This window comes from Doryrhamphus excisus, linkage group LG3 (genome assembly GCF_037039965.1).
Source record: "Doryrhamphus excisus strain RoL-2023G ecotype Guam linkage group LG3, RoL_Dexc_Guam_v1.1, whole genome shotgun sequence".
NCBI classification, from domain to species: domain Eukaryota; kingdom Metazoa; phylum Chordata; class Actinopteri; order Syngnathiformes; family Syngnathidae; genus Doryrhamphus; species Doryrhamphus excisus.
The window spans coordinates 773,608-787,430 of NC_136359.1; the positions used below are offsets into that span (position 1 = coordinate 773,608).

The 13,823-nt window shown below is 51.8% G+C and overlaps 3 protein-coding genes across 5 annotated transcripts; 2 read left to right on the forward strand and 1 right to left on the reverse strand.

Moving 5' to 3' along the window:
- The first annotated feature begins 1,425 nt into the window (after nt 1-1,425).
- Nucleotides 1,426-4,733, forward strand: lox (lysyl oxidase). Of its 3 annotated transcripts, XM_058071137.2 has the most exons (7): nt 1,949-2,036; nt 2,114-2,169; nt 2,258-2,366; nt 3,007-3,138; nt 3,222-3,378; nt 3,451-3,546; nt 4,340-4,729. In XM_058071137.2, the coding sequence occupies exons 3-7, from the start codon at nt 2,323-2,325 to the stop codon at nt 4,457-4,459; spliced, it is 549 nt and encodes a 182-aa protein (XP_057927120.1). In that variant the 5' UTR covers nt 1,949-2,036; nt 2,114-2,169; nt 2,258-2,322; the 3' UTR covers nt 4,460-4,729. The 3 variants fall into 3 exon arrangements, with proteins under 3 accessions (XP_078645522.1, XP_078645523.1, XP_057927120.1); XM_078789396.1 differs by having other exon boundaries at nt 1,426-2,169; nt 4,340-4,733; XM_078789397.1 differs by having other exon boundaries at nt 1,426-2,169; nt 3,451-3,637; nt 4,340-4,450.
- A 458-nt stretch (nt 4,734-5,191) lies between these two features.
- Nucleotides 5,192-10,226, forward strand: sncaip (synuclein, alpha interacting protein). The gene is made up of 12 exons (XM_058070468.2): nt 5,192-5,348; nt 5,964-6,047; nt 6,150-6,210; nt 7,076-7,560; nt 7,627-7,771; nt 7,837-8,072; nt 8,140-8,319; nt 8,393-8,506; nt 8,616-8,741; nt 8,818-8,987; nt 9,063-9,134; nt 9,200-10,226. Exons 2-12 carry the CDS (start codon nt 5,985-5,987, stop codon nt 10,044-10,046), a joined length of 2,499 nt encoding a protein of 832 aa, XP_057926451.2. The 5' UTR covers nt 5,192-5,348; nt 5,964-5,984; the 3' UTR covers nt 10,047-10,226.
- A 1,254-nt stretch (nt 10,227-11,480) lies between these two features.
- On the reverse strand, nt 11,481-13,795 carry rnf214 (ring finger protein 214). Its single transcript, XM_058069822.2, has 6 exons — nt 13,490-13,795; nt 12,987-13,222; nt 12,791-12,924; nt 12,486-12,705; nt 12,215-12,424; nt 11,481-12,155 (listed from the first exon to the last, which is right to left on the reverse strand). The coding sequence occupies exons 1-6, from the start codon at nt 13,551-13,553 to the stop codon at nt 11,544-11,546; spliced, it is 1,476 nt and encodes a 491-aa protein (XP_057925805.2). The 5' UTR covers nt 13,554-13,795; the 3' UTR covers nt 11,481-11,543.
- Nucleotides 13,796-13,823: the final 28 nt, after the last annotated feature.

Genomic DNA, 13,823 nt, shown 5'->3' on the forward strand with positions numbered 1-13,823 from the left:
TATCGTCTGGCCTCCCCAGGGGGTAGCCCTCATTACGGCGCCGCACACCTGCTACTCATTGGACCGCCACCGAACCACTGCGCCTTTCATCTTTACGAGGGGATCGTTAAAATAGAAATTCTTCTCAGCTTGATGACTCGAGGGACTTTTTAGTGTTAGCCTAGTGTTTAGCTAACTTCACGAGCACATCACGGGAGTCCTAAAAGACATTTAATAGTTGTTTTATCGAAACGTACAACGTCAAGATATTCACTTTACATGACTAGTTTTATTTAACTGCTTTTACGTCACTTTCTTTACGCCAACAGGTGTACTTTAAGCACGGTGAGCCTTCATGCTAACAATTAGCGAACTTCATTAGCATAAACATCAGTAGCTAATGTTTGCTAGTGAGTCAAACGCTATAGGCCAACAGTGCTGTCAATCAAAGCATGACGACGAGGTTGTTATTCCTGGTGTGCTGGCGAGGGGGTGAAAGTGCTTCAATTTCAGCTTTTCTTTTTAAAAGCATCCTGAGCACCCAGCAAGGGGTGGGTGGGCCCCTCGGGCCCCCCTCCCGCCCCAATAAAAGGTAGGAATCCCACGTGAGGATGGCTTTCATCAGCCAGCTTCCCTTTTAACGATGTTTTAAGACGTTTTCCACTTTTTCTTCATCCACATCAGCATAGTGGACGCACGTGGGAAGCCCCGCCCATGAGGAAAAGCAGTAGGTAGAAACACATCTTCCTGTTTCACTTTTATGATGTGATTTTATTGGTATTACTGATTTAGTAATAGGAAGAATTGGAATTGTATTATTTGATACAGCAGTATTTTTTTCATTTTTGTATTTCATTCCTATTTTATGGTCAGTATTGTATTAGTTTTAATAGATTAGTAAGTTTTGATTTTGATTCATATTCTTTTATGTGTATGTGTTTTTCATATTTTTATTTAAGGGTTGTTTTAGAATTAGAAATAGAGTTGTTTTAGACATTTAGAATGTCAAAATAATATATTAATAATATATTTTTATAATGATAGTATTAATACAGTATTGTATTTTAATAGTTCACATTTTTGTTATTTTATGGACGGTATTTTATACATTGTTTATATATTTTATTTATGATTAAAGTATAATTCAATTTAAAATATAAACTATTTTTTTATCCTATAGGGATTTTACTATATAAGTAAAGAAATATCAAATACTAAAATAATACAAATAAAATATTAAAATACTAATACAATAATGCTATAAAATGTTAAACTAATATTAATACTTACAAAATAATCAAGTAGAAGTGTTTTATAATACCTAGTATTTTAATATGGCTGTGTTATTTATTATTTGAAGAGTATTTCATTGTTTTTTTGTTTTTGTATTATATTAGTGTTACTTTTCATTTTTATTCTTTACGTATATATATATATTTATTTAATAATGGAAATAATTATTTTAATATTACCCTATGAATATTCTAATATGACTTTATTATTGAATGATTATTTTACTTGTATTTAATTAGTATTATGGTATTAATATATCAGTAATACTAATAGGAGTAGTTGGAGTCCACCTCCCATAGGGAGGGAGAGAGGGGGGGCAGAGTGGGTGAGTGACAGAGAGAGAGAGAGAGAGAGAGAGGGAGGGTAGCGGGTGAGAGACGTGAGCTCCATCATTGCAGGAGGAGAAGAAGAAGAGTGGAGGATCTTGCGTGACGATGAAGGAGCCGGGTGTAGTGGCGTGTGTGCTGCTGTTGTGTATTTTGCCAACAGGAAGTGAGTCCCAGGAGGCGTCTGAGGGTGCGAGGCGAGGACTGACATGGCGACATAACGGCCGGGTCTTCAGCATCCTGAGCCGTGCGTCTCGCTATCAGCCGGCCGGCACCAGGAGCGGCGGCCTCCTCCTGCTCCACGCCAACGACACCTCCTTGGCCCGGGCGGCCCCCCGCCCGCCCGCTGCCAGCGGTGCCGCTCAGTTACGAGCCGTGGCGCGTCAGCAGCAGCAGCAGCAGCAGCAGCAGCCGCCGACACGGCGGGAGGACATGATGGTGGGGGACGACCCGTACAACCCGTACAAGGCGTCCAACTACTACCAGTACTACAACTACTACAACTCCTACTACAGACCCAGAACCCGGACCCCACACTGGCACGGATACGGAACCAGGTACCATCAGAACGGTAAGACGGTCCCGGTCCTCGTTGTCTTGCTGCCATGCGGCCCGGACCTCACCCGAGGATTCACACGCTGCGTTGGAATGATTGACAGGTCTGCCTGACCTGGTTCCTGATGCCTACTACATCCAGGTGGCCTCCTACATCCAGAGGCTCCCCATGTACAACCTACGCTGTGCTGCCGAGGAGAACTGCCTCGCCTCGTAACGCCGACGCTCATACGCTCTGCCCTCGTCTAGCACGGTCTAGTCGGGCCCATGAAACATAGTCCATCTAGTTGTACCTCCTAGTCTAGGCCGCTACCCCCCTCTACTCTGGTCTAGTCTCATCTGGTCTAGTTGATCCCAGTTTAGTCCAGTCCAGTCTAGTCGTCTAGTGGGGTTTAGTCCAGTCCAGTCTAGTCGTCTAGTGGGGTTTAGTCCAGTCCAGTCTAGTCGTCTAGTGGGGCTTAGTCCAGTCCAGTCGAGTCGTCTAGTGGGGTTTAGTCCAGTCCAGTCTAGTCGTCTAGTGGGGTTTAGTCCAGTCCAGTCTAGTCGTCTAGTGGGGTTTAGTCCAGTCCAGTCTAGTCGTCTAGTGGGGTTTAGTCCAGTCCAGTCTAGTCGTCTAGTGGGGTTTAGTCCAGTCCAGTCTAGTCGTCTAGTGGAGTTTAGTCCAGTCCAGTCTAGTCGTCTAGTGGGGTTTAGTCCAGTCTAGTGGTCTAGTGGGGTTTAGTCCAGTCCAGTCGAGTCCAGTCTAGTGTAGTCATGACATAAGAGTTGTTGCGTGGTTTGAAGTAGGGAACGTGATCCTAGGTGACTAGCGTTAGCTCTGTGCTAACCTTCTTCTTCCGACTCGTCCCTCCAGTTCTGCGTCTTCCGCCCACGAATACGACACCAGGGTTCTCTTGAGGTTCCCTCAGCGCGTCAAGAACCAGGGAACATCCGACTTCCTGCCCAGCAAACCTCGCTACTCCTGGGAGTGGCACAGCTGTCACAAGTACGCTCGCTAGGTGGCGCTAGTTTGCCTTGTAGTCAGGTGACCGGCGGTGACAGGCTGATCCAATATGGCCGCCCTGTCAGTCACTTTCACAGCATGGACGAGTTCAGCTTGTACGAGCTGCTGGACGCCAAGACGCTCCAGGCGGTGGCTGAGGGACACAAGGCCAGCTTCTGTCTGGAGGACACGTCCTGCGAGGCCGGATACTACCGACGCTACGCCTGCACCTCGCACACGCAGGTGCTGGACGCACGCCGCCGCCGCCGCCACGACTGCTGCTTTTCTTCTCCTCTTCATCCTCCTTCTCTGCAGGGTTTGAGTCCCGGCTGCTACGACACCTACAACGCGGACATCGACTGTCAGTGGATCGACATCACCGACGTTTCTCCTGGGAAGTACATCCTGAAGGTGCGCAAAGATCCGACGCCATTTCTCCCGTTGAAGACCCATCATGTGACATGATGAATAGAGAGCTACAGGAAGAAGTAGATGGAAATGAGTAGGTGGCAAATTTACAAAAAAAGTCATACATTGGCCAAAAGTCACATTTACCAAAAACGTGACAAAATACGTACGTTTACACGCATAAAGTTGTACATTTATTGAAGACAAAAAGTCCTAAGCTTACAAAAAACGTGAATTTACAAGAATAAATTGTAAATGTACAACTTTATTCTTGTAAATTTACAAGGTAGGGATAAAAAGTTGCAACTTTACAACACAAAAAAAGCGTAAAAACTTAAATTTACGGCAGACAAAGTCGTAAAAATAAATCATAAATTTACAACTTTTTCTCTCAAATTTACGAGAAAAAAGTCGTACATTTACAAGATACAGTTACGATAAAAAGTCATACATTTTTAATTTGAGAAAGTTGTACATTTACAAAAAAATAATGGAAACAAAGTTGTACATTTACGAGAAAAAAAATGTAAAGTTACAGGGAAAAAAACATGTACATTTCCAAGAATAAAGTTGTAAATTACAATAACTTTGTGGTAAAATTTGTAGAAAAAAAGTATTCCGTTTGTGATAAAAGTCCTGCATTTAGGAGAGAGTTTTAAATTTACGATAAAAACACCTACATTTACAAAAAAAGCAGATTAGCCTGTCTAGCTAGCCCTTAGGCCCTAGCGGCCACCACCAGCGTGGAATGGGAATTTGAGAGTCGGTTGGACCAGGTTCTGCTTTTGACCCTCAGGTGACCGTCAACCCCAAGCAGACTGTACCGGAAGCCAGCTTTGAAAACAACGTGGTCCGCTGTGACGTCCACTACACCGGAAGTGCTGCCCACTTGTCAGGGTGCCGGGCCAGCTCATGAGAAGTGGGGGGGGGGGCAACCATCCTGTGAAGTCAAACCTCATCTTTAAAACAACAAATATAATATTCAACGCCCTATATTGATATTATTTCGGTGTTGAGGTGACGTTTGTCTTTCAAGCAAATAAACGTGTTTACGTTCCGTACGATGACTTGACTTCGAGTCAATAAAGTTGTATTGAAAGTGAATGGTTGCCGTGTCGCCTGTGAGCACCAGAGGGCGCTGCCGCGCATGTAAAATGATCCCGAGTGTTTATTTTCAAATGAAGACTTTCCAGGCTGTCATTATGGGGTGTAATTATAATCACGCGTGTGCTTATGTAAGACCAAATACATATAAGCTAAATATACAACAAATACATAATGTGATCAAGCACATTTAAAAACTAGGTGACTGCCATCAAACTCCCCGTTGTTCAAACATTTCCATTGTATAAACTCACACGAATTGCTGCAAATGCAATTAGTATTTAGTTTCATATTTAGTTTTTTAGTCTAAAGTGAATTATCCAGTCTAACGGAATCCTTACACATAGATGGTCTATTCAGACAGAGCTCAATTCCACATCATGTAACTTCGACACAGATAGTAAACCTATCATTATTGATTGATTCGCCATCAATCGATAGAATACAAACTCTTATTCAACACCCTGTCCATCCTCTATACCTTCTGAACAAATAGACGTCCATAATTTGTCGACGTCATTCGCAAGTGAAAGTTCGCTGTGAGAGAAATGCGTTCAGAGTGAGTCATCTCGCTGTTGTCCGCTTCTCTGTAGTCCATATGTCAAAGTCTTTGTGCCGTTAGCATCTTAGCATCTAGCGAGGAAGAAAACACAGATAGCAGCTCTGCTAGCTGCCACCCGTCCCCGCCGGACCTCTGCCAGGTAGAACATCTTTACTAGCATTATCTCTTCTCTTTTTACACCTCGGCTTTCTCCCCTGACCCCATTCCCGGATAATTCGCTAGCCTCGCCGTTAGCATCCTTGGACGCTAATTAGCCTGCTAGCTAGATCCTATCGCTCTGAGCGGATTAGAGGAACACGATTCACCTTTTAATCCCCAAAACACTAAATACCTCTCACTCTCTCCCTTTTTTACCAGCCCCCAAGTCGTCAAACAGCACAATGAATGCAAATGAAGTCAAATACGTGATAGATATAAATAGACATTGTCGTGTATGGACTGGTCATTGTTGGCGACGATGCTGCAAACACTGACACTCTACGTGCACTTGAAGGCAACACAGTTTTCCTTGACTTTTGCCGGACTCACTAATGAAGCTAGTCCTTCTCATGACTGGGCTAGTTGGACAGCTTTGTTGCCACAGGAAGAAGAAACAAAAAGTTTCCTGCGGTCACTTCCTGTCTTTTCCTGCTACTTGTCACATTCCAGACGGCAGGAAAGTCTGGAATATTCCACTACCAGGCTGCACCTTTATCTGGATCTGCACCAAATTGTCACGGTGTGTGTGTGTGTGTGTGTGTGTGTGTGTGCGCAGTGAGCTGGATGATGTGTGCTGATGGAGATGGAGGCTCCTGAGTATTTGGACCTGGATGAGATCGACTTCTCTGACGACGCTGTGGTCAGTAACACACACATGCAGTACAAGCCGTATCAATGCAATAATAATAATAATATTCATGGTCATGAAACAATGTATTGACTGCTCGTGTTTGTGTGTCAGTATTCTGTCAACATTCCCGAATTATCCAGGCGGAATGATGCTCAGACTGAGGAGAGACTCGGTAACTCACTTTTTTACTTGGATTCAAATGAACTTTTATTTTGATGAAAACTTTCACTCTGATCAATGTGCTTTTACTTTACTAACATTTTACTTTGATTAACTCACTTCCTTACATTACATTTATTTTTACTTCATTAAGTGACTTACTTGGACTACTAACTCACTTTTACTTTGATGAAACCTTACTTTGACTCGGATAAACCTGATTTTTACTGTGATTAACCCACTTTTACTTGGATTAATTCATCAACTCATTTTTTCCTGGATTAAAACTGACTTTTACTTAGATTCACTGACTTACTTTCATGAACTCGATTTTACTGTCGCTAACCCACTTGGATTCATTTATTTTAGTTGGATTAACTCACTTTTACCTTCTCTTTTCCTGGGGTTAAAAGTCACTTTGACCCATTTTGACTCGGATTAAATTAATTGGTTAGATTAATGCACTCTTATGTAATCTTAGTGTGATTAACTGACTTTTAATTGGACTAACTCACTTTGATGAATTGACGATGACACACTCACTTTCACGTTGATGAAAACATGACTTGATTTTACTGTGACTAATCTACTTGTATTTGGATTGATTCATTTTAGTTGGATTAACTCAGTTTTACCTACGCTCTTCCTGAGGTTAAAAGTCACTTTGACTTTGATTGACCAACTTTTAAATGAATTGGTTGGATTAATGCACTTTTATGTAAACTTGGTGTGATTAACTGACTTTTAATCGGACTAACTCACTTTGATGAATTGACCATGACTTAGATTGACTTGACTAGAATGTGTGCTGGTCACATGAAGGTTGTGTTTAAGGCCTAAGTTCTGCCCCCCCCCCCCCCTCCTCTCCTGTCCCACAGCCCCGTCCTGCATCGGCTGGAGTCGTGGGGTGTCCTCTTACGGTGGCGGAGGGGGGATCAAACCCACGGGTCTGGCTGAGGTCCACAGCAAGTTCCGTCCGGTGAAGCGGGTCTCGCCCCTCAAACACCAGCCCGAGACGCCCGAGACGCCCGAGTCGGACCCGGACGGGAAGGTCCCAGGCCAGGAGGCCGGAGTCGGGGAGGCGGCTAAAGACAAGCCTCCTCCGTGCGAGGGGGCGGGGGGCAAGGTGAAGGTGCTGGAGGGAGGCGCAGGGGGAGCGGTGTTTGGGGATCTGGAGCACTACGACCTGGACATGGACGAGATCCTGGACGTCCCCTACATCAAGTCCAGCCAGCACCCGTCCACGCTGCCTCGCCCCCCTCCCGCACGGAGCATCCTGCCGGGAGGCACCCTGGAGAGGAACCACCGAGCCAAAACCTCCTCTTTGGCGCACGGCGAGCCCTCCGGCGCCTCCCAGACGCCGGTACCTCCCGACAGAGCCTCCTCGTTCTCCTTGGCGAACTTTTAACAAGGTCTTCTCCCCCTGCAGTCGTGTCTTCTGTCTCCTCACCTGAGGAAGTCCACGTCCATGGACCCTGATGTCCTCCACCGCCCACCAGCAGCCTACCAGCAGGAGGCGCTTTCCTCCTCACTCCTCAGCTGCTCCTCGTCCATGTCCTCCTTCTCTGACGGAGGTAAGCCTCCAACATCTCCTTCCTCCGTATTCCTGCTGTGGTTCCAAGAAGGTGTGTTCATCCAGGGATGGGTCCAGACAAGCTGCTGTCTGCGAGGGTCTACCCTGAGGCGCAGATCCAGAGGGCGGGCGTGGAGGCCCCAGGGGGCGCCGTGCTGATGTTCCCGCTGCTGGGGGGCAGCTCGGCCAGGCCCCCGGCCCCGGGCGTGAGGGCTCTGAGCGGAGGATCGGATGCGGACGAGGAGAGCAAGAAGAAGCAGAACATCATCAACATCGTGAGGGAGGGCCAGATCTCCCTCCTGGTGAGACGCTTCATGCCCGCAAGGCGGCGCTCTGGAGGTTTACCGTTTGTGTGTCGCACCCCCGCAGCCTCACCTGGCCGCCGACAACCTGGCGCTGATCCGGGACCAGGACGGGAACAACCTGCTGCACGTGTCGGCCTCTCAAGGTCACGCCGAGTGTCTGCAGCACCTCACCTCCCTCATGGGCGAGGACGGCCTCAACGAGCGCAACGCTCAGCAGCTCACCCCCGCCGGCCTCGGCGTCAAGGTCCCTCGCTCGTGGCTCATCTAACGTCCGGGGCGTCTGATTGGCTGCTGAACAGGAAGTCATGTCGTTTCAGAACGGACACCTGGAGTGCGTGAGGTGGATGGTGAGCGAGACGGAGGCCATCGCCGAGCTCAGCTGCACCCGAGAACATCCCAGCCTCATCCACTACGCCGCACGCTACGGACAGGTCTCTCACTTCCTGTCACTTCCTGTCACTTCCTGTCACTTCCTGTCCCGCCCTCACACGCAGCTCATCACGTGTGTGTGTGTGTGTGTGTGTGTGTGTGTGTGTGTAGGAGAAGGTGCTGCTGTGGTTGCTGCAGTTCATGCAGGAGCAGGCCATCTCCCTGGATGAGGTGGACCACAACGGGAACACGGGCGTGCACGTGGCGGCGCAGTATGGTCACCTGACATGCATACAGGTACGCTATGGTCACGTGACCTGTCTTTGCCTCCCTCCTACATAGTACGTGTGTGTGTGTGTGTGTGTGTGTGTAGACCCTGGTGGAGTACGGCTCCAACGTGACGGTCCCCAACCAGCAGGGGGAGCGCCCGTCCCAGATGGCGGAGCGTCAGGGTCACAGCACGTGCGCCCGCTACCTGGTGGTGGTGGAGACGTGCATGTCGCTGGCCTCGCAGGTGGTCAAACTCACCAAGCAGCTGAGCGAGTGAGTCGGCCACCCCCGCCCCCTGCCCCCTAACCCCCCGACCACCCAACTGGTACTCATGCTGTGTGTTTTTAGGCAGGCGGCGGAGAAGCTGATGCTCCAGAAGCAACTCCACCGACTGGACCAGTCACCCGGAGCGCCCCCCAGGTCTGTGCCCCACACGCTCGGATGTCAAGTTGGGTAATGTTGAGTGGGGTGTTTTTTTTGTGCAGTGGGCATCCGCCCCCCCTGGAGGCACGGCCGGAGATGACGGCCGAGGGGACGCCTGGCGACGGCCACTGGGTGCTCCGTCAGGGAGGGGCAGGGCCGGACTCGGCGCCGCGTCAGCTGACGGGTAAGGAGGGCCCCGAATGCTCCAGGCCTCCTCTGGCGGTGGGGGCGGCCAGCAGGGACGGCCCCCGTCGGAACGCCCTGGCGGAGAAGCGGGAGCTAAAGCTAGCCCGGCTCAAGCAGATCATGCAGCGCTCGCTCAGCGAGTCCGACTCCGACGCGTACCCGCCGGAGGAGGGGAAGAAGCACCTAGCCCCGCCCACTCATCCCACGCGACCCGATAGGCCGACCCAGCTGCCGATCGCAGACGAGGAGCCCGCGTCAAAGCACCTGCAGCTCGTGATGAGGAAGCACCTCCCCTCCTCCGCGGACAAGAAGACCGCCTTTAGCCCCTCCCCCACCTCCAGCGACCCCGAGGTCGCAGACGCCAGGACGCCAGACACCCCGGGCGAGGCAGACTGCGGCCCCAAAGTGGCCACCAGCCCCAAAAGCGCCCTAAAGTCCCCGTCGTCCCGCAGGAAGACGTCCCACAACCTGAAACTGAGGGTGACCTTTGAGGAGCACGTGCATCAGAGCCAGGAGGCGGAGCCTAGCAGAGGGAAGGAGAAGACGCCCGCAGGAAGCTCGGAGAGCAAGCGCCCTTTCGGGGCCTTCCGCTCCATCATGGAGAGCCTGAGTGGGAACGCCAACCACAACAACAGCAACTCTCCCGCCAAGAGGGCGGAGCCCAGGAGCAGCCCGGCGGGGGGCGGGGCTGCCAAGGCCAAAACCAGAAGCGGGAACGTGTGACCCCCCCCCCGTGGCCACGTGATCCGTCGCTATAGCAACATCATATTTATCATATTTATGCACAACAACTTTATTGGTATTTAAATGAGCACACTTTGGGACGAGGCTGTCATGTGACCTGCGCTCAGGCGGCAGCTGATTCTTTCCCACGGAATATTAAACCTTTTCTACCTTTCCCAACATTCCCACCGTCATTGATGCCACCTTGGCGTCGCCTCCTTTCGTTAGCAGGGAGCTAACGATTAGCTAGCTTGTGTGTGAGGCGGGGGCGGGGGCGGGGGCGGGGGACGAGGGGGCAATCAAAGGTATATTTGTCTAAAGGTGACAAATGTTTTCCTGGTACAAATCTTTGGAAGATGTTGTTTGCCGTCACGAGGGAGCGTGGTAATAAAGTCATGCCCCCCCGCCGCCCGCCCCCCCGGCCCCTCCTAAGAGGAGTGAAATGTGCCGTGTGCTCGTTTAAAGTCGTCAAAAAGGTCCACTTAGCAGACTGGATGGATGGTGTCTGCCTGGCGAATGCCCCCCCCCTCCCCCGTGGAGCCTAATGGGCTTTGTCCTAATGGCCCCCCTCCATCATGACCCAAATATGAAACATGAGCTCGCAACCTGACTATTAGCCAAACAAGCATGTGATGGTTGGGGAAGGGGGGGGGGTAGTTTTCTACATGAACACCTGTGGGAATAGTGGGGGGGGGGGCGAAGTCAAACTGATGAATTACACCTCATCGGGGGTGCTCTACAGCGCCTAATTGGTTGTAGGAGGTGAACTGGTGGGCGGGGCTTGAGATGAGCTTTGATGGGGGGGGGTGGGGGGGTCACGTATGGATTTTTATGTCTGTTATTTTGGCTTATTTATGTGCTGCTTTTTACACAGTCAATCACATTTAATTGACAGCACATGGGGGGGGCAGCATCCTGGGATGACAGCCTTTAATGGGGAGGGAGGGGAGGGGGGGGCTCGTCCCGTCCCGTGCCGTCAACAGCGTTAATTGATGTCATGATGGATGCTAATCAAAGCAGCGGTTGACCTCTGACCCAGGAAGAAGGTCTAAAAATGGCGGACGGTCCAAACGGAGCTTTGTCGCCGGCGCTCCCCGGGGGCCGCGTGCCATTTCGCTTCACCGACTGCCTTGTTAGTGTTTGTTGGCGTCGTCGCCCTCGCGCCGCTCGCCATCGACCGCCACCGGAAGCGCTAGCGACCCCCGAGCAGCCGGAAATGTCAGCAGCCCGACAAGCTAACACGTGGCTACATGCTAACTCCCACGTAACCGTGGAGAGTACGCCTGTCGATCGTGGCGACATGTGACCTGTGGTCCCCTTGGTTTCCCCAACACATAGACCCTAGTGTAGTTTAATTCTTCAACACCAGGTGGCGCCACTCTTCTCGGTCACGTGACAGTGTTGTTAAAGGAGTTTATGAAAACAACCGAAAGGTCACTTCAACCATTTTATTGCAAAGCATCTTAAGTAGGACACAAAAAAGGGGCGTGCGCTGCTTCACTTGGTGGCACAGAAGGGGCAGGCGTTGTGGGGTCTGGACTGGATCCAGATGCGGATGCAGTCCCTGTGGATGGTGTGGGAGCAGCTCAGCGGGTGGCGACTGTCGGGGTCCACGGCGTTCTGGCAGATGAGGCACAGCTTGCTGGGTCCGGCGGCGCCGTGCGGCGGCCCCTTCGGGAGGGCGTCGCCCTGGGCCAGCTTGAGGCCCACCTGCTCGCTCAGCTGGTCCACGGACATCCCCGCCAGCGTTCCTCGGGCGGTCTTCACCTGCTGCAGCACCTGCGTCAGCTGGTTTCTGCTGCAGTGCGGGAAGCGAGCCCCCAGCTTGTCCAGCACCTTGTCCAGGGGGCCGGAGGACGGGGGGGGCGTGGAGGCAAGCGGCGGGTAGGCGGGCGGGGTCGGCGAGTGGCTGGGAGGCGGGGTCACCCTGGCAGGAGCCCTGACGTAAGGGGAGTACAGCTGCGGGGGCACGGGGTGGCGCTGCAGGTAGTGCGGGGGCGGCGGGTAGTGTCTGGGGCGGTGCTGAGGGGGCGGCTGGTGAGCGAGTGGGTGTCTGTATGGGGGGGTGGGACACAGCGAGGCCATCAGCTGTCTGAACTTGAGGTCGGCCTGAAGGGCGGAGGAAAACACGGTCAGGCGTGCTCGGCGAGAAGTGGGCGGGGTCTTACCATGGGGATGTGCGGCAGGGTGGGCACGTTGATCCTGGGGAGGGAGTCCAGGTCGCGGCCCTGCTGGAGCTGCTGCAGGACTTCCTGGAAGCGTTTCTGCAGCTCGTCCTGGTTCTGGCGCACGGCGGCCTCCTTGCCGGCCCAGCCGGGCTTCTCCTGCTGGTACTGATGAGGGAAGGCCTCCTGCAGGACGCCCAGGTACTGGACCACCTGCAACACGGGCGGCAGCCGTCAGCGTGCCGGCGCGTCTCCCGACCGGCGGGGGGCTCACCTCGGCCAGCCAGGTCTTGATGCGCCCCATGGCCACGTCCCGCTGCATCTTCACGGCGGCCAGCTCGTCCTGCAGGGCCGCCTTCTCCGCCTCCTTGGCGACTCGCTGCAGCTCCTCCCTCTGCTTCTCCAGCTCCTCCTTCCAGCGCCGTTGCTCCTCGCTCTGCTCCTCCATCAGCGCCGCCAGCTTGGCGTCGGTCTCCTGCAGCTCCTTGGCCAGCCTGGCGGGTGGAGTCGCAAGACCCGACGTGAGCCCCTCGCCACCTCGCCACCACGGCAACCAGTCTAAGAAACCGAGCGTGTTACCTGTTCTCCTCCTCCTCAGCGCGGCTCCTCTCCGAGGTCAACTCCTGCTTCTTGGACAGGAAGTTCTTCCTGCTGCTCTTGGAGTTGTTCAGCTGCAGCTTCACTCGAAGCGAGTCCAACTTCTCCAGCAGGACCTGTAATAAGGCGCCATCAAGGTTAGCTTCCGTGGGGGTCTGAGGTCTGCCGTGGAGGTCACCTGATGCTGGCGTGTGGCCTGCGCCTTCTTCTTCTCCAGCTGCTGCGTCTGCTTGCCTCGCTCGCCTTCGTCCTGTTCCCGCCTCTTCACCAGCTCTTTGTGTTCTCTGGCCAGGACCTCGCTGTACGCCAACATGGCCGCCACCTGCGCCCCCCAGTCCGTGTCCGTGTTGGTGCCCGAGTCGCCGGTCGTGGAGTCCATCCACCCGTCCGTCTGGAAGGACTTCTCCTGCATGTCTGTGAGGCGTTCGGGTGCTCGGTGAGTGTGGGTTATTGCAGTAGCACACAACTCGAGTGAGCACGTGTTGGATGTTTGCCGGGCACAACCCGGAAGTCCTATTTTTAAATGAACCAATCAAAGGAGGCGAGGCTAGTAAGTGAAAGCTTTCAATACGACGGAGTTGTTTACTCGACGTCTGTAATTGCCAACATAATCATCGCGAACACAACATGAATATATGTTTTTATTACAATTCTTCTCTGTCATGGTGGTCGTTACTTTACCTTTTATCGTTACGCTCGTCAACTCGTCGGCGAGAGCCTCCATTGTGTCCGCGTTAGCATCCATGCTAACGGAGCCAACCGTAAAAACTCTCTCTAAAAGCTCTCTCTACCGAATACTTTCCGCTCCACGGTGAGTCGTGTATGACACGCTTTCACCTGTCGCTTCTTTAAGCTAACATGTATGACACCGACTTCAAACATGGAGACGTGAATTTAGCCACACGGCTAGCTAGGACGCGAAGATCGTCTATTGCCGCCATCTGACTGAAAAACTTGATTGAGATTGCAGCTTTTTCAATAATACAAACTATAAAGCGGGTTTAATAAACACCAG

Excerpts from the sequence above, each read along its gene's own strand:
- rnf214 (XM_058069822.2), bottom strand. The coding sequence starts at position 13,553 with ATGGATGCTAACGCGGACACAATGGAGGCTCTCGCCGACGAGTTGACG. Across the intron at positions 13,223-13,489 it reads GACGAGCGTAACGATAAAAG|ACATGCAGGAGAAGTCCTTC; the intron begins GTAAAGTAACGA and ends AACGCCTCACAG. Across the intron at positions 12,925-12,986 it reads AGGCCACACGCCAGCATCAG|GTCCTGCTGGAGAAGTTGGA; the intron begins GTGACCTCCACG and ends GCCTTATTACAG.
- lox (XM_078789396.1), top strand. The coding sequence starts at position 1,707 with ATGAAGGAGCCGGGTGTAGTGGCGTGTGTGCTGCTGTTGTGTATTTTG. Across the intron at positions 2,367-3,006 it reads GAGGAGAACTGCCTCGCCTC|TTCTGCGTCTTCCGCCCACG; the intron begins GTAACGCCGACG and ends TCGTCCCTCCAG. Across the intron at positions 3,547-4,339 it reads CTGGGAAGTACATCCTGAAG|GTGACCGTCAACCCCAAGCA; the intron begins GTGCGCAAAGAT and ends TTTGACCCTCAG.
- sncaip (XM_058070468.2), top strand. The coding sequence starts at position 5,985 with ATGGAGATGGAGGCTCCTGAGTATTTGGACCTGGATGAGATCGACTTC. Across the intron at positions 8,073-8,139 it reads AGGGCCAGATCTCCCTCCTG|CCTCACCTGGCCGCCGACAA; the intron begins GTGAGACGCTTC and ends GCACCCCCGCAG. Across the intron at positions 9,135-9,199 it reads TCACCCGGAGCGCCCCCCAG|TGGGCATCCGCCCCCCCTGG; the intron begins GTCTGTGCCCCA and ends TTTTTTGTGCAG.